The 25567-nt window shown below is 44.5% G+C and overlaps 1 protein-coding gene across 2 annotated transcripts in view; it reads right to left on the minus strand.

The window, feature by feature from the left end:
- LOC138643258 (uncharacterized) overlaps positions 1–25567 on the minus strand; it is a 106377-nt gene that overhangs the window by 63520 nt on the left and 17290 nt on the right. For both annotated transcript variants that reach the window (XM_069732162.1, XM_069732152.1), the window contains exons 3-5: positions 10443–10581; positions 5370–5491; positions 2653–2763 (exon numbers count right to left, since the gene is read on the minus strand). In XM_069732162.1, the coding sequence (XP_069588263.1) occupies positions 2653–2763; positions 5370–5491; positions 10443–10581 (372 nt within the window). The remainder of the gene's footprint in view (positions 1–2652; positions 2764–5369; positions 5492–10442; positions 10582–25567) is intronic.

Below are 25567 nucleotides of genomic sequence, written 5' to 3' on the forward strand. Positions count from 1 at the left end.
TACCCCAAAGGAAAAGGCAGCCCCCACATATAATGACTGTGAGTTAAGATGAAAAGACAAACGTAGAGATGAAATAGATTTAGCAAAGTGAGGCCCAACTTTCTGAACAGAGCGAGGATAGGAAAGATAACTTTGCGGTCAACACAAAACCCTACAGAAACCACGCAAAGGGGGCAAAAAGACCCTCCGTACCGAACTAACGGCACGGAGGTACACCCTCTGCGTCCCAGAGCTTCCAGCAAGCAGTAAAAAACAAATTGACAAGCTGGACAGAAAAAAACAGCAAACAAATAGCAAAGAGGAACTTAGCTATGCAGAGCAGCAGGCCACAGGAACGATCCAGGAGGAAACAGGTCCAATACTAGAACATTGACTGTAAGCCAGGATCAAAGCACTAGGTGGAGTTAAATAGAGCAGCACCTAACGACTTCACCACATCACCTGAGGAAGGAAACTCAGAAGCCGCAGTACCACTTTCCTCCACCAACGGAAGCTCACAGAGAGAACCAGCCGAAGTACCACTTGTGACCACAGGAGGGAGCTCTGCCACAGAATTCACAACAGAAGTGGAGTTTTTCCAAGAGAGAGCGGTGGGACTGTGGACAGTTCGAGGGGTGGAGCGTGGAGGCGGAGCTGGGGTGGAGCCTGGGCGGAGTCTCAAGGGGGCCCCGAAAATTTTGCCAGTATGGGGCCCCGAAATTTCTAGTGGCAGCCCTGCCGCTGGGTGACTTCTATATGGGGCTTCTCTGTAAACTAATGCTGCTGCTGCACAGGGAAGTGCTGCTGCGAATGCTGCTCTGGTGACTCCATCTTGAAGACTTAGCCGAGAAGCATCTAGCAGCCACCATAAATAGCAGGACATCCCCCTTAGGTACCGCCCAAAATGGGCCCAGCAAGTTCTCCCCAAATGGTCTGCCTTGTGCACTGCTGAATGCTGTACGCCCCCCTGTGACCGCGCCCCCCGAACCTGAGCGGCTACCCCTTATGCCCCAGACCTGCGCCGAGCATTTCAGACCGCGCCCAGCACTCTACGACGGGGGCCTCCATGTTTTCCGGCGACCCCGTAACATCATCGAGGCGCACCCGACTGCGTCATCAAGAGGCGCATGCGGAACGCACCGCGCATGCCCGAAGCGTCACTGGCCACTCCCACGGTGGCGTCACCAGGCTCTGCCCCCACGCCGGACGCATTCCACAGGTGGTGACCCGGCCCGACGCCACAGCGCGCCGGATGCCCCACAGCCGCCCCCATACTGACGTGCAACACCACGCAGGCCGGGACCCTCGGGGGAACGCCACTGTAAGCCCAGCCACAGCCCCAGGAGATGGACGCTGCACATACTTACCGCACCGGCAGCAATGGACCATATTTAAGCTAGCTCTCCTTCCCGGAGGCTGCTTCCTCTGCCGCCGCCTACACATGCAGTCCCCATGCAGTGTGGCGCTTCTGGCAACAGACCGAGGCAGGGGACCCCCCGCTACCTGAGTCGGCCTGCCGGGTCCAGGCAAGTCTTCTGTCTTTAACGTCTTCAAAAAAGGTATGTCTGTAGAGGTTCCCCCTTCAGGGACAGGAAACCAACTGATGTGGGAGAGAGGTGCCGCCCTTTTATGTCTGTAGGTTTCCTGTCCCCGAAGGGCGGATACCCTCGCTCGTGGTGCTGTCATGGGAGACTGAATAAAAGTTGATGCCATCACCCCGTGCCCTTGGTAGACGTGCAATTTTCCAACATGACAATGATCCAAAACGCACATCTGTGGTATTTCTGAAAAAGAACAGGGTGAAAGAGAGTCTGTGGCCAAGTGTCTCCTGATCTGAACCCAACTGAATACCTATAGGAAATTCTGAAGGGACAAGTTGTTATCACTAGCATTGAGTGAATATGTTCGGAATCGGTCACTGAATCTGAATTTGCCATATTGGTTCCCTAGTTCATGTCGAATTTATGTTTGATGGTCGGTTCTGAACATATTTGGTAATTTATACTCCCATGGACATTCGGCTGTGTTTGGCGACCTTGCAAAAACAATGTTCGCCGCCGATCGTAAATCGGAAATCAAATTTAAAAAAATTCACTCAACTCTAGTTATCACTCTCCATCAATCATCCAGGCTCTAAAGGTCGTCTTTGAAAAGAAAATGGAAAAAAAGATGTTGCCAACCTGTTAATTCCATGCCTAGAAGACTTTGTGCGGTCCTTAAAAATCATGGGTGTCAGAAGAAATACTAGATGTAGTCGTTTTTGATATTAAGTGTACTCATTTTTACATCAACTAATTTGAGTAAAACTGAAGATTTTGTAATGAAAGTTATATTATTAACCTTACTTTAATGTTATGGGTAAATTAAAAAAAATAAAAAATATTCTATGAAACTTTGTCTTGTCAAAATTTTTGTAATTTTGGTAAGTGTTTTTGTGTGCAGTCAGATACTGATTAAAATCTAACTTTTCAAAGGGGGTGTACTCATAAGCTGAGCACTGTATATATTACATACATATTTTCTTAGGCAATTCTGCTTAGTAGGCTCTGCAATGTTATTAAGCTGTGGACTATTGATGTGGCGGTCAGACCGGGGACCTATGACTCAATTTGCAAAATTCTTAAAAATGCAGAATGGAAACTTTGGCCCCAGTACACCATAGATCTAACTTACCTGAATTCTATCGGAAAAATTATACTTATTTATGATCTTCTCTTGCAGTTCACAGAATTCTGCATTGATTTCTACTCCTTGTAACTTACTGGCAAAGCTGTAAATATAACCCTACATTGGAAGAAAATATTGAAAAATTAAGCTCTAAATATATGTTTTGTCAACCATCAAATTCTTTGCTAGCCCAACGTGATTAGACGGATTTCTGAAACTGATGGGATTTCTGTCATAGTATTTTGTAGAATATAGAACACAGAAAAGCATCCTCACTTATCAAGGTACACAATGCATCTTCACATGGCAAGATACAGCGTAATTGCTCTTTGGTTCTAGGGTAGATACAATACGATATTCTGTGCTGTGCAGAACACTTCAGGCTGGCACATAGATTGTGATCCATAATGCACACAGTCATATACATGAGACTTTTCAATACATTCTGATAAATATCAAAGAAGCTACATTTTAGATTTACGATCTACAAAGTCAACATGGAATGGAGCTTGACCTTTAAAAATACTGCTTTCTCTTAAGGCCCCGTCACACATAGCGAGATCGCTAGCGAGATAGCTGTTGAGTCACAAGTTTTGTGACGCAACAGCGATCTCAGTAGCGATCTCTCTATGTGTGACACGTACCAGCGATCAGGCCCCTGCTGTGAGATCGCTGGTCGTGTCGGAATGGCCTGGGCCATTTTTTGATCGTTGAGGTCCCGCTGACATCGCTGAATCGGCGTGTGATGCCGATTCAGCGATGTCTTCGCTGGTAACCAGGGTAAACATCGGGTAACTAAGCGCAGGGCCGCGCTTAGTAACCCGATGTTTACCCTGGTTACCATCGTTAAAGTAAAAAAAACAAACGCTACATACTTACCTACCGCTGTCTGTCCCCGGCGCTCTGCTTCTCTGGTCTGGCTGTGAGCGCCGGTCAGCCGGAAAGCAGAGCGGTGACGTCACCGCTCTGCTTTCCAGCCGCTGTGCTCACAGGCAGACCAGAGAAGCAGAGCGCCGGGGACAGACAGCGATAGGTAAGTATGTAGCGTTTGTTTTTTTTACTTTAACGATGGTAACCAGGGTAAACATCGGGTTACTAAGCACGGCCCTGCGCTTAGTTACCCGATGTTTACCCTGGTTACCGGGGACCTCGGGATCGTTGGTCGCTGGAGAGCTGTCTGTGTGACAGCTCTCCAGCGACCAAACAGCGACGCTGCAGCGATCCGGATCGTTGTCGGTATCGCTGCAGCGTCGCTATGTGTGACGGGGCCTTTACACCAGACCTGTCGCTTGATCAAAGAAATGGAGTTAAAATACTGTGTAAAATTCCCCAAGCTCAACTGATTATGTCGCCGTTTTCGGTTTTGCGCTTCATCATCTGATTGCAAAGATACTCACATTTGTTGCTTTCGGAGTATAATATGTGAAATCTCTGCTTGTAGTGCAACTGGATGTTTCTTCAGTCTTCTCTGGGGGGCGTGTGCCATAACCTCTACCTCCCAATCACAGATCGGAAGCATCAGAGCTGCTAAGCTGTGATTGGCATTGTCTAGGAAAAAAGAGTGAACAAGCACGCCCCCAAAGAAGACTATGAAGAAATGCCCAGTTGCACTACAGGGAGAGATTTCATATAAAAAAAAAGGGGAGAAGCCAGCACTGCTTATGGTCAGAACGCAATAACTGAAGTGCAATTGCACATAAATTCTAACTGTATTTCAAATATGAGACATTTAGCAAACAATTGATCAATTCTTTGAGCTACCCCGCCACTTCACGGCAATCTCATAATGGGGCAGTCCTAATCTTCGTATTTTATTTACGTTGTGCCATTATGGCTTCCTGAATGTATAAAAAAAAACGCTGGGTTATGTGCGCCATTCTTTCTGTGTTCACTGTGATTGATAGGCTGCTGTGCACACACACAGCAGCCCTGCCCCGCCTCAGGCTCAAGTTAATTGTGCACCTGTGTCTCAGCCTGTCTCACCCTTCATCTTTGGTGCGGGTTTGGCAGTGTGGAAGCCAGATCTGAAATGTCCGCACTGGACCTTTACCTGCGCTTGCCTTTCCTGCCACCAAGGGAGTGATTCTGAAAATGCTCCAGGTACAGTTCGCATTTAATGTGGTCCTTTTTTTTTTTTTTTTATACATTCAGGAAGCCATAATGGCACAACGTAAATAAAATACGAAGATTAGGACTGCCCCATTATGAGATTGCCGTGAAGTGGCGGGGTAGCTCAAAGAATTGATCAATTGTTTGCTAAATGTCTCATATTTGAAATACAGTTAGAATTTATGTGCAATTGCACTTCAGTTATTGCGTTCTGACCATAAGCAGTGCTGGCTTCTTCCCTTTTTTTTTTTGCTAGAGATTTCATATACAGCACTCCAAAAGTAACAGATGTGAATATCTCAGCAATGGAGCGACATAGCACAAAACAGAAAAGAGGGGCAGAATCACGGGAACTAGGGGATTTTTTTTACAAGGTATTTAACGCATTCGTTTTAAGTGACAGCTCCTCTTCAATAATTATGGAATTAATTTACAGGATAACTATTATTGGGGTTGGTGGGATACAGCCATAGCTATAATTCTTAGAATTACTCAAAATAAGTCCTAAAAGGATTTCCCCACTAAAATAATTGATCGCACATTGCTCTTGTGATCAACAAGGCATATGTCAGATTATTCCAAGACTGAAACACTCAAGTGATCTCATGTCTTACCGCATACAGGACTGCTCCAAGTCTTGAGCCCACGTCTAATACTATCTTCCCACTCAGATCGGGTAATACATGGTGAAAAATAAATCTGAGCTCCAAAATGGAGAAAGAATGGGAAAGAAAGTCTGCAAATATAAGTATAAGGTAGTTAGTGACTCATAAGGTACTAAAATATTAATAATATTGTATCTATGAAACGGCAGCTGTATGCAATGGATAGCCCTTAAAGAGGTTGGCTGTACTTAAGCTATAAGTCTAAAAACACATGGGCTACTTGCACATTGAACAAGTCTATAGGAACCTGTTCACACACCACCAAGAAACTTGAAAACACAAAAGAGCACAGTGAGGTCAAAAATACTCTGTTGTAAAAAAAAAATCACAGTAATAAGACTTGTTCAATGTGCAAGTAGCCCATGTGTTTTTGGTTCTATAATTGTTCTCTTGTTTCTACAAGACTGGGGAGTCCATCACTCCTCTGTGGGTCATTTGCTTTTAGGCTGTTCCATCCTCATGTCCACATGGATATTCCTTCTCTGAATCCTGCTTATACAGGTACTATACAGATGATCAGATTTTAAATACATCAGATAGGGATTATATACATTAGATAGGATTGCTCTATATGGGTCTTCCTTGACGATTGGTGGAGCAGCTTAGTATACATTTTTTTTCAAAAAAACGTATCAACTAAATACCCTGTTTTTTTCCATCTTTTGACAAGCACTTGCTTATTACTGTGATTTTTTTTTACAACAGAGTATTTTTGACCTCACTGTGCTCTTTTGTGTTTTTAAGCTATAAGTCTGCAGTTACTCTATGTGACTGCAGACTTGTGAATCCTCACATCACATACATTATGTGCTGAGGATTATCCGGTGCCGAGAGATAATGTGACATGCATAATCCCGGCCACATTAAATTCACTTCCATTGAGGGAGGTCGCTTACATCCGGCTGAAATGTCCTGGAAAGTTGTGCATATTACATACTTGCTCTCACATTGCTGCTCGATCTTGAGGCTGGCACTGGAAAATTCTCATAGCACGCAACATGTGCAATGAGGATTCACAAGTCTGCAGTGGCTGCAGACTTGTAGCTTAAAAAATGTCAACCCGAGGATCTCCCAGAGGGAGTTCGGGAGCACCCATCGCTTTGGCAAACATTGCTAACTTGGCGACACTGCAGAAAGATTTGTTAACTAAAATACAATTTGTCCCCCTACCAGTCCTTTTTGGGAAATCCTGGGTTCTTGAGGGGCTCTGCACCATCTTTTTATAAACTTTTGGCTTCCCAGGGATGTAGGCAGGTAATAGATCTCATGGATCTTAATTTTTCAATACTATCCTTCGAAATGGCGTCACAACGCTTCCCACTATTTAGCAACCGACCGTTCCTATTTCTCCAGGCGCGCAGCTTGGCACAGAAATGTCAATCGACGGGAGGGGTGGTGGAGGGGAGGTCTAACCTAGATGGGTTTACTCGAAATGCAAAATCCCATCCGGCATCTATAAGCAACATTTACTCAATATTACGTAGAAAATGGGTGGGGGAGGGGAAACCCACCGGAGTGGCAAGATGGCTGAAGGATATGCCATGCCTGGAGGTGGGAGATCTCTTTGAGGCCACTATGGCACAAAGAAAGACTCTGCCATACAGCAGCTATACTGACATGGCACTCTTAATACTACACAGAGCCTACATTACACCATTCCTGCAGTCTAAGATGTCCCCTCACACCATTTATTTGTGCTCTAAATGCAAATCTCGCAATACTGACATATACCATCACCTATGGAGCTGCACTCATATTCAGAGGTTGTGGGGAGAGGTACACAATGAATTGCAGAGAATGTGCGAAGTTAACTTCACGCTTACCCCACAATGGGCTATTTTTAATATTCTAGACGAGGCATCCCACAAAATACCTAGACACATTAAAGCAACACTTATGATTTGGGCCTCGGCAACCAGGAAAAGCATTTTGCACCAGTGGTTGAGTCCAATGGTCCCTTCGCTGTCTTTCATCCGCACTATAGTCCAGTTCATATTCAGGATGGAGTGGCTGGACGCACTGACTAACAGAGAGAAACAATCGGGTAGATTCTTATCCACGTGGGCTACTTTCATCCCTTCGCTTCCCCTAGAGACTAGGGAGAAACTGAGAGCACACTTTGAAAATACTCAATGGTATCTTTTGCAGCGGATAGGTGGCAGATCGCCAATTCCATAAGACACCTCTATGGTTTTGCGCATGCAGAGTACGGGGTCCTCTGGATTTGTTTATGTGGGGGGGGGGGAAATTGGGGTTACAATATCATTCAATATTGTTATTCTTCCATATGACCTATGATGGTAATGTTTGGTTTGTATTGTATTTACAAAACTTTAATAAAAAGATTTAAAAAAAAAAAAACGTCAACCCCTTTAACTTGTCACCTTCTTTAAAAGACTCTGGCACAAAGACTTTGGCCTCGATTCATTAAGGTTGGCATTTTGCACGCCAGTCTGGATGAATTGTGCGCATCTTTGATCTGCGTCATTGACAAAAATATAACTCTAGTCAGGGACTACAGCACATTTCTGTAGTAATGTATGCCACTCCTGTCGGGCATACAGTTATATGAAAAAGTTTGGGCACCCCTATTAATCTTAAGCTTAATGTTTTATAAAAATTGTTTTTTTTTGCAACAGCTATTTCAGTTTCATATATCTAATAACTGTTGGACACAGTAATGTTTCTGACTTGAAATGAGGTTTATTGTACTAACAGAAAATGTGCAATCTGCATTCAAACAAAATTTGACAGGTGCATAAGTATGGGCACCCCACCAGAAAAGCGACATTAATATTTAGTAGATCCTCCTTTTGCAAAAATAACAGCCTCTAGTCGCTTCCTGTAGCTTTTAATGAGCTCCTGGATCCTGGATGAAGGTATTTTTGACCATTCCTCTTTACAAAACAATTCCAGTTCAGTTAAGTTTGATGGTCGCCGAGCATGGACAGCCCTCTTCAAATGATCCCACAGATGTTCAATGATATTCAGGTCTGGGGACTGGGATGGCCATTCCAGAACAGTGTAATTGTTCCTCTGCATGAATGCCTGAGTAGATTTGGAGCAGTGTTTTGGATCATTGTCTTGCTGAAAGATCCATGCCCTGCGTAACTTCAACTTTGTCACTGATTCATGAATATTATTGTCAAGAATCTGCTGATACTGAGAGGAATCCATGCGTCCCTCAACTTTAACAAGATTCCCGGTGCCGGCATTGGCCACACAGCCCCAAAGCATGATGGAACCTCCACCAAATTTTACTGTGGGTAGCAAGTGTTTTTCTTGGAATGCTGTGTTTTTTGGCCGCCATGCATAAACCCTTTTTGTATGACCAAACAACTCAATCTTGGTTTCATCAGTCCACAGGACCTTCTTCCAAAAAGAAATTGGCTTCTCCAAATGTGCTTTTGCATACCTCAGCCGACTCTGTGGCGTGCTTGCAGAAACGGCTTCTTTCGCATCACTCTCCCGTACAGCTTCTCCTTGTGCAAAGTGCGTTGTATAGTTGACCGATGCACAGTGACACTATCTACAGCAAGTTGATGCTGCAGCTCTCTGGAGGTGGTCTGAGGATTGTCCTTGACTGATCTCACCATTCTTCTTCTCTGCCTTTCTGATGTTTTTCTTGGCCTGCCACTTCTGGCCTTATCAAGAACTGTACCTGTGTTCTTCCATTTCCTTACTATGTTCCTCACAGTGGAAATTGACAGGTTAAATCTCTGAGACAGCTTTTTGTATCCTTCCCCTGAACAACTATGTTGAATAATCTTTGTTTTCAGATCATTAGACAGTTGTTTTGAGGAGCCCATGATGCCACTCTTCAGAGGAGATTCAAACAGGAGAACAACTTGCAAGTGGCCACTTTAAGTAGCTTTTCTCATGATTGCATACACCTGGCTATGAAGTTCAAAGCTCAATGAGGTTCGAAAACCAAAAAAGTGCTTTAGTAAGTCAGTAAAAGTAGGTAGGAGTATTTAAAACAACAAAATGATAAGGGTGCCCATACTTTGCACCTGTCAAATTTTGTTTGAATGCAGATTGTACATTTTCTGTTAGTACAATAAACCTCATTTCAAGGCAGAAACATTACTGTGTCCAACAGTTATTAGATATATGAAACTGAAATAGCTGTTGCATAAAAAACAATTTTTATAACACATTAAGCTTAAGATTAATAGGGGTGCCCAAACTTTTTCATATAACTGTAAATTGTTTAAAAAATAAAAAAATGGTGGACCTTGCCGGGACTACTGCAAAAACACCAAAAGGTGCAAGATTTCAGCACAACTTCGCATTACGCAAAACTTTGTTTTCTAGAGTAAGACTGCTTGAAATGTCGCAGTTGAAATCGGTTTGATGAATCAGATCCTACATTTTTAACATGATTACAATATTACTATTGCCCTTTTAAGTTTCTAATAAAAAGTAATGGAACCCAAAATAGAAGCAAAATTACCATGTACCCTGTTATAAGCAAGGAAAATGCAATAGTGCATATAAATAACATGGGGTACTTAGTAAACACAGTTTTTTTATTTAAGGGAAAAAAAAACCTAAGACATCCAGCCACAGCCAAGGTGTACCCAGTTGGGATGGTCTCTTAGATTTTGTCTGCTTAAAGGCCAGTGTGAACATGCCCCTATATGTTGCATGTGTAACAACTTATGTTCCAGTTCATTTCTTTCAGTTTTTCAAGTAGTAATAAACGCTAAACGTCTAATGATTGTACACATGTAAATTTATCCCACGTAGATGTTCATAAGATGCTCAGTGGGGCATATTTATCAAATTAAATGTGCTAGAATTTGGGGGTTTTTGGGGTATTTAGAGCCAAAAAAGTCTTTAAAAGAGATTTTCCGACCTTAGGGTACAAGTCTGCAGTCACTATATGTCTGCAGACTTGTGAATCCTCACATCGCAGAGGATTAAAATCAATATTATATGCCCGGACAGCCCCTTTAACTATAGTTTCTTGGTGTAGAGTTAGGCTTTAGTTCTCCACATTGCAGCCAGTGTACTCACCTAATGGAGCTGTTTTTGTAGAACCACACGACATACAGTAATTACGGCTCATCTTTCCATCTTCACATAACGAGTCAACTGCGTCATCATCATAAAGAAAAGCATCTACATGAAGGGTAGGTCTCTGGAGTCTTTGGATCTAACAATACACCAGAAGGAGAATACTAACATAAAATTCTAATAAACATTTGGAAACTGAATGAATAAGATAATCATAATCCAAAAAGAGGAAGTAACCCTTTGCAATGGGCTAAAAATCTTTGCATGGGCTACTATCTGCCTGTACATACCTATAGATTTCCATAGTGGAAAAAACACTGAAACATGTGACTTTCCACTTAATATGTTTGCAACGGAATTATTACATGCAGTACACCCACACAAGAGGGGTAGATTGAGCAAAAAGAAAGTTTCCCTGGGGCTAGAAGCTTTAAAATGTAACAATGCTGTGGCATTGCTGCATATAGCTACCAGATGTTCACAGGTTCTTAAGGGTACTAACAAATACAGTGAAAAGTTAAAAAAAATTTAAAAAAATATCTTTAAAATGTTCAAATCACCCTTCTTTTCCCTTTCATTAAAAATTAAGAAATAAAAAAGATACACATATCGTATATAAGCTGAGTTTTTCAGAACGTTTTTTTTTATGCAGAAAAAAGCCCCCACTGGCTTATACTCGAGTGAGGGTCCCACTTATCGTATTTTTCGGTACTATAAGACGCACTTTTTCCTCCGGAAAATTGGGTGGGGAGGGGGTGCGTCTTATAGCCCTGATGTACCTGCAGTGGATGAGGAGCTGGGGGAGGGCAGCGGTGGAGCACCGGGTCACACAGGCAGGAGCTGGCTACTGCGGCTAACACCTGTGCCCGCTGCTAAAGAGAAATGAATATTCACTGCTCTCCACTGCCATGGGAATGAAGAGCAGTGAATATTCATTGACCTTTAATAGCGGACACGCTGTTAGCCACAGCAGTAGGCGTCCTGAAGCTGCTGGGCTCTGAAGTGTGCCCGCTACTTAAGGGAAAGGATATTCACTGCTCTCCACTTCCATGGGTGTGGAGAGCAGTGAATATTCATTCTCATTAGTTGCGGGTACACGTGTGTTGTGAATTCTGTGGTCAAGCTCCCTCCTGTGGTCATGAGTGGTATTTCGGTTGGTTCTGTCTATGAGCTTCCTCTGGTGGATGTGAGTGGGGCTGCGGCTTCTGAGTTTCCTTCCTCAGGTGACGAGGTTAAGTCGTTAGGTGCTGCTCTATTTAACTCCACCTAGTTCTTTGTTCCTGGCCTCCAGTCAATGTTCCAGTATTGGTCTTGCTTTCTCCTGGATCGTTCTTGTGGCCTGTCTGCCCTGCATAAGCTAAGTTTTGCTTGTGTTACTTTTGTTTGCTATATTTTCTGTCTAGCTTGCTATATTGGTTTTTCTTGCTTGCTGGAAGCTCTGAGACGCAGAGGGAGCACCTCCGTACCGTTAGTCGGTGCGGAGGGTCTTTTTGCCCCCTCTGCGTGGTTGTTTGAAGGTTTTTGTGCTGACCGCAAAGCTATCTTTCCTATCCTCGGTCTATTCAGTAAGTCGGGCCTCACTTTGCTAAAATCTATTTCATCTCTGTGTTTGTATTTTTATCTTAACTCACAGTCATTATATGTGGGGGGCTGCCTTTTCCTTTGGGGAATTTCTCTGAGGCAAGGTAGGCTTATTTTTCTATCTTCAGGGCTAGCTAGTTTCTCAGGCTGTGCCGAGTTGCTTAGGCAGAGTTAGGCGCAATCCACGGCTGCCTCTAGTGTTGTTTGGAGAGGATTAGGGATTGCGGTCTGCAGAGTTCCCACGTCTCAGAGCTCGTTCTATTATTTTGGGTTATTGTCAGATCACTGTATGTGCTCTGACCTCCATGTCCATTGTGATACTGAATTGCCTTTCATAACAGTACAGGAAGCCAAAAGTACTAATGATTCTCAATAGAGGGAAAAGAGAAGTTCTGAGACCATTTTTTTTTCTCTGTACTGTGTTTTGTCTTTCTTTTCCCCTAGACATTTGGGTGGTTCAGGACACAGGTGTAGTGATGGACATTAAAGATCTGTCTTCTTGTGTGGATCATCTCACTGCAAGAGTACAAAATATTCAAGACTTTGTGGTTCAGAATTCTATGTTAGAGCCAAAAATTCCTATTCCTGATTTGTTTTCTGGAGATAGAGCTAAGTTTCTGAGTTTTAAGAATAATTGTAAACTGTTTCTGGCTTTGAAACCCCGCTCCTCTGGTGACCCAGTTCAACAAGTTAAGATCATTATTTCTTTATTACGTGGCGACCCTCAAGACTGGGCATTTTCCCTTGCGCCAGGAGATCCTGCATTATGTAATATTGATGCGTTGTTTCTGGCGCTCGGATTGCTGTATGATGAACCTAATTCAGTGGATCAGGCAGAGAAAAATTTGCTGGCTCTGTCTCAGGGTCAGGATGAGGTAGAGATATATTGTTAAAAGTTTAGGAAGTGGTCTGTGCTCACTCAATGGAATGAATGTGCGCTGGCAGCAATTTTCAGAAAAGGTCTCTCTGAAGCCCTTAAGGATGTCATGGTGGGATTTCCTATGCCTGCTGGTCTGAATGAGTCTATGTCTTTGGCCATTCAGATCGGTCGACGCTTGCGTGAGCGTAAAACTGTGCACCATTTGGCGGTATTATCTGAGCATGGACCTGAGCCTATGCAGTGCGATAGGACTTTGACCAGAGCTGAACGGCAAGAACACAGACGTCAGAATGGGCTGGGTTTTTACTGTGGTGATTCCACTCATGCTATCTCCGATTGTCCTAAGCGCATTAAGTGGTTCGCTAGGTCTGCCACCATTGGTACGGTACAGTCGAAATTTCTTTTGTCCGTTACTTTGATCTGCTCTTTGTCATCCTATTCTGTCATGGCATTTGTGGATTCAGGCGCTGCCCTGAATTTAATGGACTTGGAGTATGCTAGGCGCTGTGGGTTTTTCTTGGAGCCCTTGCAGTATCCTATTCCATTGAGAGGAATTGATGCTACGCCTTTGGCCAAGAATAAGCCTCAGTACTGGACCCAGCTGACCATGTGCATGGCTCCTGCGCATCAGGAGGATATTCGCTTTTTGGTGTTGCATAATCTGCATGATGTGGTCGTGTTGGGGTTGCCATGGCTACAAGTCCATAACCCAGTATTAGATTGGAAATCAATGTCTGTGTCCAGCTGGGGTTGTCAGGGGGTACATGGTGATGTTCCTTTTCTGTCTATTTCATCATCCACCCCTTCTGAGGTCCCAGAGTTCTTGTCGGATTACCGGGATGTATTTGATGAGCCCAAGTCCAGTGCCCTACCTCCGCATAGGGATTGTGATTGTGCTATCGATTTGATTCCTGGTAGTAAGTTTCCTAAAGGTCGACTGTTTAATTTGTCTGTGCCTGAGCACGCCGCTATGCGGAGTTACGTAAAGGAATCCTTGGAGAAGGGTCATATTCGCCCGTCGTCGTCGCCATTGGGAGCAGGGTTCTTTTTTGTGGCCAAGAAGGATGGTTCGCTGAGACCTTGTATTGATTACCGCCTTCTAAATAAAATCACGGTCAAATTTCAGTACCCCTTGCCGCTGCTGTCTGATTTGTTTGCTCGGATTAAGGGGGCTAGTTGGTTCACCAAGATAGATCTTCGTGGTGCGTATAATCTTGTGCGTATTAAACAGGGCGATGAATGGAAAACAGCATTTAATACGCCCGAGGGCCATTTTGAGTACCTGGTTATGCCATTCGGGCTTTCTAATGCTCCATCAGTGTTTCAGTCCTTTATGCATGACATCTTCCGAGAGTACCTGGATAAATTCCTGATTGTATACTTGGATGATATTTTGGTCTTCTCGGATGATTGGGAGTCTCACATGAAGCAGGTCAGAATGGTGTTCCAGGTTCTGCGTGCGAATTCTTTGTTTGTGAAGGGGTAAAAATGTCTCTTTGGTGTTCAGAAGGTTTCATTTTTGGGGTTCATTTTTTCCCCTTCTACTATCGAGATGGACCCTGTTAAAGTTCAGGCCATTTATGATTGGACTCAGCCAACATCTCTGAAGAGTCTGCAAAAGTTCCTGGGCTTTGCTAATTTTTATCGTCGCTTCATCAATAATTTTTCTAGTATTGCTAAACCGTTGACTGAGTTAACCAAGAAGGGTGCTGATGTGGTCAATTGGTCTTCTGCTGCTGTGGAAGCTTTTCAAGAGTTGAAGCGTCGTTTTTCTTCTGCCCCTGTGTTGTGCCAACCAGATGTTTCGCTCCCGTTCCAGGTCGAGGTTGATGCTTCTGAGATTGGAGCAGGGGCTGTTTTGTCGCAAAGAAGTTCTGATGGCTCGGTGATGAAACCATGCGCCTTCTTTTCCAGGAAGTTTTCGCCTGCAGAGCGTAATTATGATGTTGGCAATCGAGAGTTGCTGGCCATGAAGTGGGCATTCGAGGAGTGGCGTCATTGACTTGAAGGAGCCAAGCATCGCGTGGTGGTCTTGACTGATCACAAGAACTTGACTTATCTCGAGTCTGCTAAACGGTTGAATCCTAGACAGGCTCGTTGGTCACTGTTTTTCTCCCGTTTTGACTTTGTGGTTTCGTACCTTCCGGGCTCTAAAAATGTGAAGGCGGATGCCCTGTCTAGGAGTTTTGTGCCCGACTCTCCGGGTTTGTCTGAGCCGGCGGGTATTCTCAAAGAGGGGGTAATTTTGTCTGCCATCTCCCCTGATTTGTGGCGGGTGCTGCAAAAATTTCAGGCTAATAGACCTGACCGTTGCCCAGCGGAGAAACTGTTTGTCCCTGATAAATGGACGAGTAGAGTTATCTCTGAGGTTCATTGTTCGGTGTTGGCTGGTCATCCTGGAATCTTTGGTACCAGAGATTTGGTGGCTAGATCCTTTTGGTGGCCGTCTCTGTCGCGGGATGTGCGTTCGTTTGTGCAGTCCTGTGGGATTTGTGCTCGGGCTAAGCCCTGCTGTTCTCGTGCCAGTGGGTTGCTTTTGCCCTTGCCAGTCCCGAAGAGGCCCTGGACACATATCTCTATGGATTTTATTTCGGATCTCCCCGTCTCTCAAAAAATGTCGGTCATTTGGGTTGTTTGTGATCGCTTCTCTAAGATGGTCCATTTGGTACCCTTGTCTAAATTGCCTTCCTCCTCTGATTTGGTGCCATTGTTCTTCCAGCATGTGGTTCGTTTACATGGCATTCCGGAGAACATCGTTTCTGACAGAGGCTCCCAGTTTGTTTCGAGGTTTTGGCGAGCCTTTTGTGCTAGGATGGGCATTGATTTGTCTTTTTCCTCGGCTTTCCATCCTCAGACAAATAGCCAGACTGAGCGAACCAATCAGACCTTGGAAACATATCTGAGATGTTTTGTTTCTGCCGATCAGGATGATTGGGTGTCCTTTTTGCCTTTGGCTGAGTTCGCCCTTAATAATCGGGCCAGCTCGGCTACTTTGGTTTCGCCGTTTTTCTGCAATTCTGGTTTCCATCCTCGTTTCTCTTCAGGGCAGGTTGAGTCTTCTGACTGTCCTGGTGTGGATACTGTGGTGGATAGGTTGCAGCAGATTTGGACTCATGTGGTGGACAATTTGACATTGTCTCAGGAGAAGGCTCAACGTTTCGCTAACCGCAGGCGCTGTGTGGGTCCCCGACTTCGTGTTGGGGATTTGGTTTGGTTGTCATCTCGTTATATTCCTATGAAAGTTTCCTCTCCTAAGTTTAAGCCTCGTTTCATTGGTCCGTATAGGATTTCTGAGGTTCTTAATCCTGCGTCTTTTCGTTTGACCCTTCCAGCTTCTTTTTCCATCCATAACGTATTCCATACGTCATTGTTGCGGAGATACGTGGCACCTGTGGTTCCATCCGTTGATCCTCCTGCCCCGGTTTTGGTTGAGGGGGAGTTGGAGTATATAGTGGAGAAGATTTTGGATTCTCGTATTTCGAGACGGAAACTCCAGTACCTGGTTAAGTGGAAGGGTTATGGTCAGGAAGATAATTCCTGGGTCTTTGCCTCTGATGTTCATGCTGCCGATCTGGTTCGTGCCTTTCATTTGGCTCATCCTGGTCGGCCTGGGGGCACTGGTGAGGGTTCGGTGACCCCTCCTCAAGGGGGGGGTACTGTTGTGAATTCCGTGGTCAAGCTCCCTCCTGTGATCATGAGTGGTACTTTGGCTGGTTCTGTCTATGAGCTTCCTCTGGTGGATGTGAGTGGGGCTGCGGCTTCTGAGTTTCCTTCCTCAGGTGACGAGGTTAAGTCGTTAGGTGCTGCTCTATTTAACTCCACCTAGTTCTTTGTTCCTGGCCTCCAGTCAATGTTCCAGTATTGGTCTTGCTTTCTCCTGGATCGTTCTTGTGGCCTGTCTGCCCTGCATAAGCTAAGTTTTGCTTGTGTTACTTTTGTTTGCTATATTTTCTGTCCAGCTTGCTATATTGGTTTTTCTTGCTTGCTGGAAGATCTGAGACGCAGAGGGAGCACCTCCGTACCGTTAGTCGGTGCGGAGGGTCTTTTTGCCCCCTCTGCGTGGTTGTTTGAAGGTTTTTGTGCTGACCGCAAAGCTATCTTTCCTATCCTCGGTCTATTCAGTAAGTCGGGCCTCACTTTGCTAAAATCTATTTCATCTCTGTGTTTGTATTTTTATCTTAACTCACAGTCATTATATGTGGGGGGCTGCCTTTTCCTTTGGGGAATTTCTCTGAGGCAAGGTAGGCTTATTTTTCTATCTTCAGGGCTAGCTAGTTTCTCAGGCTGTGCCGAGTTGCATAGGGAGCGTTAGGCGCAATCCACGGCTACCTCTAGTGTAGTATGATAGGATTAGGGATTGCGGTCAGCAGAGTTCCCACGTCTCAGAGCTCGTCCTATGTTAGTAACTATCAGGTCACTTTGTGTGCTCTTAAACCACTAGGTCCATTGTGGTTCTGAATCACCTGTTCATAACACACGTGATTGCCCGGGCGCTGCAGCAAGCCAGCGGCTGAGGTTACTGTGCTAGCTATTAAAGATCAATGAATATTCACTGCTCCACATACCCATAGACCGGGGGGGGGGGGGAGCAGTGAATATTCCGCCAGCTGTACTCTGCTTGTAAGCAGCGCATGACATCATTGCCATGCACTGTTTACAAGCTTACATCAGCTACTAGCATCACAACAGGACACTGCGAGGGAGCATAGGGAAGGTTTATGGGTTTTTTAATTTTTTTCTGATGCAGGGGTATGCATACCAGGATGGGGGATGAGGAGGCCATAAATACCAGGACGGGGATGAGGAGGGCATGAATACTAGAATAGGGATGAGGGGGCCATGCATACCAGAATGGGGAAAGAGACGGCCATGCATGCCAGGATGGGGAATGAGAGGGCCATGCATACCAAGATGGGGGATGAGAGGGCCATGCATACCAGGATGGGGATGAGAGGGCCATGCATACCAAGATGGTGAATGAGAGGGCCATGCATACCAAGATGGGAGATGAGAGGGCCATACATACCAGGATGGGGATGAGCGGCCCATGCATACCAGGATAGGGATGAAGGGACCATACATACCAGGATAGGGGATGAGGGGACCATGCATACCAGGATAGGGGATGTGGGGGCCATACATACCAGGATAGGGGATGAGGGGACCATGCATTCCAGGATAGGGGATGATGGGGCCATGCATACCAGGATAGGGGATGAGGGGGCCATGCATACCAGGATAGGGGATGAGGGGGCCATGCATATCAGGCTTATACTCCACTCAATAAGTTTTCCCAGTTTTTTTAGGTAAAGTTAGGCTTATATTTGGGTTGGTTTACTCGAGTATATATGGTATTTGGCATCGCTGTGTTTGTAAATGTCAGATCAAAATATAAAATAAGTTAATCCAATCAGTAAACGGTGCAACGAGAAAAAAATAAAAAATTTAAAAAAAATCAAGACACTAGAAAGGCAGTTTTTCCAGCAGCGGCAACAGAAAAAAAATGTAATAACAAGCGACCAAAACATGGCCAAGACCAATTTCGTACAGTGGGGAAAGTAGGTACTGTTACACTGCTGATTTTGCACGTTTTCACATCTACAAAGAATGTAGAAGTCTGTAATTATTATTGTAGGTACACTTTAACTGTAAGAGAAAGAACCACAAAATAAAAAACACCAGAAAAATCACATTGCATGATTTTTACATAATTAAATTGCATGAAATAAGTATTTGATTATCCACCAACCAGCAAGAATTCTGGGGGCAAAAATAAATAAATAAAGCCCTCACCTAGCTCCACATACTGAAAATGTAAAACGTTATCACTTTCCGAATGTGACAACACAAGCAAAAATTACTACAAATCTCAGAATTTTTTTCACCACTTAAAAAAAAAAATAACTCAAAAACAAACAAAACTATAAGTTTGGTATCTGCGTAATTGTACTTGACCCATAGAATCATATTACTAAGTCAGTTTTACCACAAAATCAACGCCGTAAGTAATAAACTGCAGAATTTCATTTTTTTGCCATACTTTAAAATTTTACCCCACCCTGCTTTCCAGAACATCATATGGTAAAATAGATGGTGTCATTCAAGAGTATAACTTGTCAACCACACACGAAAAAAAAACTACCACAAGCATTCACACAGATATACTGATGGAATAATTTACTATGTAATTGTCTAAGGGTCACTTCCGTCTGTCTGTCTGTCCTTCTGTCTGTCACGGATATTCATTGGTCGCGGCCTCTGTCTGTCATGGAAATCCAAGTCGCTGATTGGTCGCGGCAAAACAGCCACGACCTATCAGCGACGGGCACAGTCTGGAAGAAAATGGCAGCTCCATCCTCCCCGCAGTCAGTGCCCGGCGCCCGCATACTCCCCTCCGGTCAGCGCACAGGGTTAATGGCAGCATTGACCGCAGTAAAACGCACTCGGTTAACGCTGCTATTAACACTGAGTGACCAACTTTTTACTATTCATGCTGCCTATGCAGTAGGGGGTCTACTTTCCAAAATGGTGTCACTTGTGGGCGGTTCAATGTTTAGGCACATCAGTGGCTCTCCAAACGCAACATGGCGTCCCATCTCAATTCCTGTCAATTTTGCATTGAAAAGTCAAATCGCGCTCCTTCCCTTTCGAGCTCTGCCATGCGCCCAAACAATGGTTTACCCCCACATATGGGGCATCTGCGTACTCAGGACAAATTGTACAACAACTTTTGGGGTCCATTTTCTCCTGTTATCCTTGGTAAAATAAAACGAATTGGAGCTGAATTAAATTTTGTGTGAAAAAAAGTTAAATGTTCATTTTTATGTAAACATTCCAAAAATTCCTGTGAAACACCTGAAGGGTTAATAAACTTCTTGAATGTGGTTTTGAGCACCTTGAGGGGTGCAGTTTTTAGAATGGTGTCACACTTGGTTATTTTCTATCATATAGACCCCTCAAAATGACTTCAAATGTGATGTGGTCCCTAAAAAAATGGTGTTGTAAAAATGAGAAATTGCTGGTCAACTTTTAACCCTTATAACTCCCTAACAAAAAAAATTGTTTCAAAATTGTGCTGATGTAAAGTAGACATGTGGGAAATGTTACTTATTAAGTATTTTGTGTGACATATCTCTGTGATTTAAGGGCATAAAAATTCAAAGTTGGAAAATTGCGAAATTTTCAAAATTTTCGCCAAATTTCCATTTTTTTCACAAATAAACTTATCAAAGAAATTTTACCATTATCATGAAGTACAATATGTCATGAGAAAACAATGTCAGAATTAAAAGGATCCGTTAAAGCGTTCCAGAGTTATAACCTCATAAAGGGACAGTGGTCAGAATTGTAAAAATTGACCCGGTCATTAACGTGCAAACGACCCTTGGGGCTTAAGGGGTTGTTCAGGACTCACTGTGTATACTGATGACCTATCCTCAGAGTACAATAGGTCATTAATATCAGATCGGTGAAGGTTTGATACCCTCATAAATCTCCTGTTTGCTGCACGGAATCTGCCTGAAAAAGCACCACAAAAGCTTCCCACAAAATAAACATAATGCACAGCAATATCAAAGCGACACCACTGTGCACATGTTCTGGCTTCAGTAACTTTTTCTTAACCACTCGGAAATCTTGAAGTGGTTAAAAGAAGTGACATGCTTTTTCTAGTGGAAGTCGCCCATTCTCTTGATATAAAATTATATTCTAAAAGAAGCTTGTGGCAGCAAGAACAAAGGCAAAACTGCCGGCAAAAACTCAGCAGGTGCGCCGGCATCAAAAAGACACTGTGTGTACCTACCCTTAGGCCTGTTTGACATGTCAGTGCCTCCGGTATGTGTAGTGACAGTTTCATCATGTACCGGAGACAATGACACACATAGATCCATTGAAATGAATGGGTCTATGCAGATGTCAGCTTGCTTTGACGGACCGTGTGTAAAACATGCAGACATATCCTTTTTTACCCAGACACACGGCCGGCCAAACGTCCCGCACATGGAGAACAGTCTATACTGTCCTACATGCGCACGGACGGCTGCGGGGGAAGCAGCGCTACTGTAAGCTGCTGTTCCCCTACGTGTGGTGCTGAACGCGGCTTTCATCCATTGTCCCCTGCTCTGCCGGCGAGCAGGGGACAATGAATGAAAGAAAAAAACGAAGTGGGGTCCCCAATAAATTTATAAACCAACCAGGCAAAACTCACAGGTGCGGGCTGCTATTCTCAGGATGGTAAGGGGCAATGGATATGGGCCCCCCAGTTTAAAAACAGCAGCCCGCAGAAGCCCAGAATAGGCGCATCTATTAGATGCGTCAATTCTGGAGTTTTGCTGGTTCTTCCCACTTGCCGTGTAGCGGTGGTAAGTGGGGTAATGAGGGGTTAATGTCACCTTTCTATTGTAAGGTGACATTAAAGAAGTTGTCCACTACTATAAAGTTGTTTTTTTTTTCATAAATCTTGCTATTATGTGCCACTGAAAACATCTACTGTGTCTATTTTAGCAATATTAGCTGTTATCATGCTGTAGCAGCACATCTTCAGTGCTGGATTCAGCTCTCATGGGGTTAATCGACAACTTCCTTTCTCCTGAGTCATTGTGCTCTAATACTACAAGTTCCATGATGCTTTGCACTGCCACTAAGCCCGAACCTAGCACACCCACTCCAAAAACATACCCAAACCCCTCACTCCTCTCCCTCCTCTCTCTTCAAAAAGATTTGTGATGTCATTTCTGTCCAACTCCTCTTTTACATTTGTCGAACCCACACTCCATTACACATAGATAGATAGATGATAGATAGATATGGGATAGATAGATATGGGATAGATAGATGATAGATAGATAGATAGATAGATAGATAGATAGATAGATAGATAGATAGATAGATAGATAGATAGATAGATATGGGATAGATAGATATGGGATAGATAGATGTGGAATAGATAGATAGATAGATAGATAGATAGATAGATAGATAGATATGGGATAGATAGATAGATGTGGGATAGATAGATAGATAGATAGATAGATAGATAGATAGATAGATAGATAGATAGATAGATAGATAGATAGATATGGGATAGATAGATATGGGATAGATAGATAGATGTGGGATAGATAATAGATAGATAGATAGATATGGGATAGATAGATAGATAGATAGATAGATATTAGATAGATAGATATTAGATAGATAGATATTAGATAGATAGATATTAGATAGATAGATAGATAGACACAGACAGATAGAATTAGATAGATACTGTAGATAGATACGTACAGATATATATCTATATATCTATTTCCATAGATATGTCCATATCCATGTTTCTAAACCCCTTCACCCCTGGACCTTTTTTCGTTTATCGCTCCCCTTCTTTCCAGAGCCATAATGTTTCCGTCAATATGGCCATCTGAGGGCTTATCTTTTGCGGGACAAGTTCTACTTTTGAATGACACCATTGGTTTTACCATGTCGTGTAACAGAAAATGTGAAAAAAAATTCAAAGTGCGATGAAATTGCAAAAAAAGTGCAATCCCACGCTTGTTTTTTGCTTGCCTTTTTGCTAGGTTCACTAAATGCTAAGGCTGTGTGCACATGTTGCGGATTTGATTGCAGATCCGCAGCGTTTTTTGCCGTTCGGAATTGCATTAAATCCACAGTGTAGTGCACAACCAATATAAGTCTATGGGAGCCGCAGACTTGTTGTGCTCACTTCTTTTGTGCTGAACTGCAGCGTTTCTGCAACCTTACGCCGGGATCACACACAGCGAGATACGGCCGAGTATCGCAGGTTAAAACCAAACTCTGGAGAGGAGCGTGCGGCTCCATGTATCCGCTCCGGAGTGCTGGTGCCAGAGCTTGTATTTAACCTGCGAGACTCGGCCGTATCTCGCTGTAGTGTGACTCCGGCCTTAGACTTTCATTGAGATGTAAGGCTACGTTCACATTAGCGTTCCGCTAATGTGCGTCGCTGTTGCGTCGGCGACGCAGCGGCGACGCGCCCCTATGTTTAACATAGGGGACGCGTGCGTTTTTTTGGTTGCGTTTTTTGACACGTGCGTCGTTTCCGACGCTAGCGTCGGACGCAAGAAAATGCAACAAGTTGCATTTTTCGTGCGTCCGATTTTCGTCAAAAAACGACGCACGCGTCGCAAAACGCAGCGTTTTTGCGAGCGTTTTGCGCGTGTTTTTTGTGCGTCGTGCGTTGCGTCGCCGACGCACCGGCGCGCAACGCTAATGTGAACGTAGCCATAAAAATATCTGCAGTTTTGCTGCGGATGTGGGTCCAAGAAACGCTGCAGTTCAGGAGGAGGGAAGTGTGTGGGCAGTGACCAGGGTCGGACTGGCCATCGGGCACTTCTGGCAAATGCCAGAAGGGCCGGTGCCAGTAGTGGGCCGCTGCACTCTTTCCCCCCTACTCCCACCAGTGCCGCCGCCGCATTCAACTATACCGGCGTCTAGGACGCCGGTATAGTTCAATGCAATGATGGAGGAGAGAGCGTCCGCTGATGCTCCCTCTCCCATCATTCCCCGCTCTGCCTCTGACACTGCGGGTGCGCGATGACGTCATATCATCGCACACCTGCTGTGTCCCGGGCAGACTGCAGCCGCCGAGACAGGAGCAGCGTGGGCAAGAGGAAAGGTGAGGAGAGTGTTTTTTTTTTTTACTGGACTGTGGAGCCATTATCGGGGGGATGAGATGTGGGTTGTGCTGTATGTACCACTGTGTGGGCTGTGCTGTGTATATACCACTGTGTGGGCTGTACTGTGTATATACCACTGTGTGGGCTGTGCTGTGTATACTACTACGCAGGCTGTGCTGTGTATACTACTATGCGGGCTGTGTTGTATATACTAATACGCGGGCTGTGCTGTATATACTACGACCCGGGCTGTGCTGTATACTACTACACGGGCTGTGCTGTATACTACTACGCGGGCTGTGCTGTATACTACTACGCGAGCTGTGCTATATTATGCAGGCTGTGCTATATACTATTCAAGTTGTGCTATATTATATGCGGGCTTTGATATATACTATGGGAGGTATATTATATTCTATGGGGGAGGCCATGTTATATACTATGTGGCTGTGTTATATACTATTGCGGGGGTATATTCTATTCTATGGGGGAGGCCATGTTATATACTATGTGGCTGTGTTATATACTATTGCGGGGGTATATTCTATTCTATGGGGGAGGCTGTCTTATATACTATGGGGGGCTGCATTATATTCTATGGGGGCTACATTATATTCAATGGGGGCTACATTATATATTATGGGGAGGTGGGCTGCATTATATTCTATGGGGGGCTGTATTAGATTTTATGAGGGATGATTGCATCATACTCTTTGATGGGGCTGCATTATATTCTATGGGGAGGTGGGCTGCATTCTATTCTATTCGGGGCTACATTATATTCTATGGGGGGCTGTATTATATTTATATTCTATGAGGGGTGATTGCATCATACTCTATGGGGGGCTGCATTATATTATTTGGGGGGTTACATTATACTCTGGGGTGGCTGCATTATACTCAGCAAATTCAGATGTAAGGCTACTTTCACACTTGCGTCGGTACGGGGCAGTCGCAAACCTTCGGCCAGACGTACCGACGGACGTTATGCTAAATTTAGCACAACGTGGGCAGCGGATGCAGTTTTACAACGCATCCGCTGCCCATTGTGATGAGCGTGGAGGAGGGGGCGGAGTTCCAGCCACGCATGCGCGGTCGGAAATGGCAGACACGTCGCACAAAAAAAGTTACATTGAACTTTTTTTGTGCGTCGCGTCCGCCAAAACACGACGGATCCGTTGCTAATACAAGTCTATGGGTACAAAACGCATCCTGCGAGCACATTTGCAGGATCCGTTTTTTTTCGTCGGATCTTTTTTTTTCTGCCGGATCTTTTTTTTTCCGCCGTATCCATTTTTTTCCACCTGATCGTTTTTTTTTCCGCCAGATCCGTTTTTTCTCATAGAGTTGTATTAGCGCCGGAGTGCGTCTGATGGCCACACGTTTCATCCATTTTTTGCTAGATCAGTCGCTGTGCATTTTTTCGACGTACCGAAAAACCGTTCCTCTGTATGTGCTTTCCGTCCGGCGGAAACAGCTTTTTTGACGGATCTTGCAAAAACGGATTAAACGTGTGGCCATCAGGCGCAATCTGGCGCTAATACAACTCTATGAGAAAAAACAGATCTGGCGGAAAAAAAAACATCCGGTGGAAAAAAATGGATCCGGCGGAAAAAAACGGATCCGGTTGAAAAAAAACGGATCTGGCGGAAAAAAAACCGATCCGGTGCAAATAAACGGATCCTGCAAATGTGCTCGCAGGATGCGTTTTACCCATAGACTTGTATTAGCGACGGATCGTGACGGATGGCCAGACATCGCCTCCGTCGTGCTACGGATCCGTCGTGTTTTGGCGGACCGTCGGCACGAAAAAACGTTCAATTGAAACATTTTTTGGCCGTCTCGCCCGCCATTTTCTACCGCGCATGCGCGGCAGAAACTCTGCCCCCTCCTCCCCGCACTTCAGAATGGGCAGCAGATGCGTTGAAAAACTGCATCCACTGCCCACGTCGTGCACAAATTTCACAACGTGCGTCGGTACGTCGGCCCGACGCATAGCGATGGACCCGTACCGA

The sequence above is a fragment of the Ranitomeya imitator genome, chromosome 1 (genome assembly GCF_032444005.1).
Source record: "Ranitomeya imitator isolate aRanImi1 chromosome 1, aRanImi1.pri, whole genome shotgun sequence".
In the NCBI taxonomy this organism is placed as follows: domain Eukaryota; kingdom Metazoa; phylum Chordata; class Amphibia; order Anura; family Dendrobatidae; genus Ranitomeya; species Ranitomeya imitator.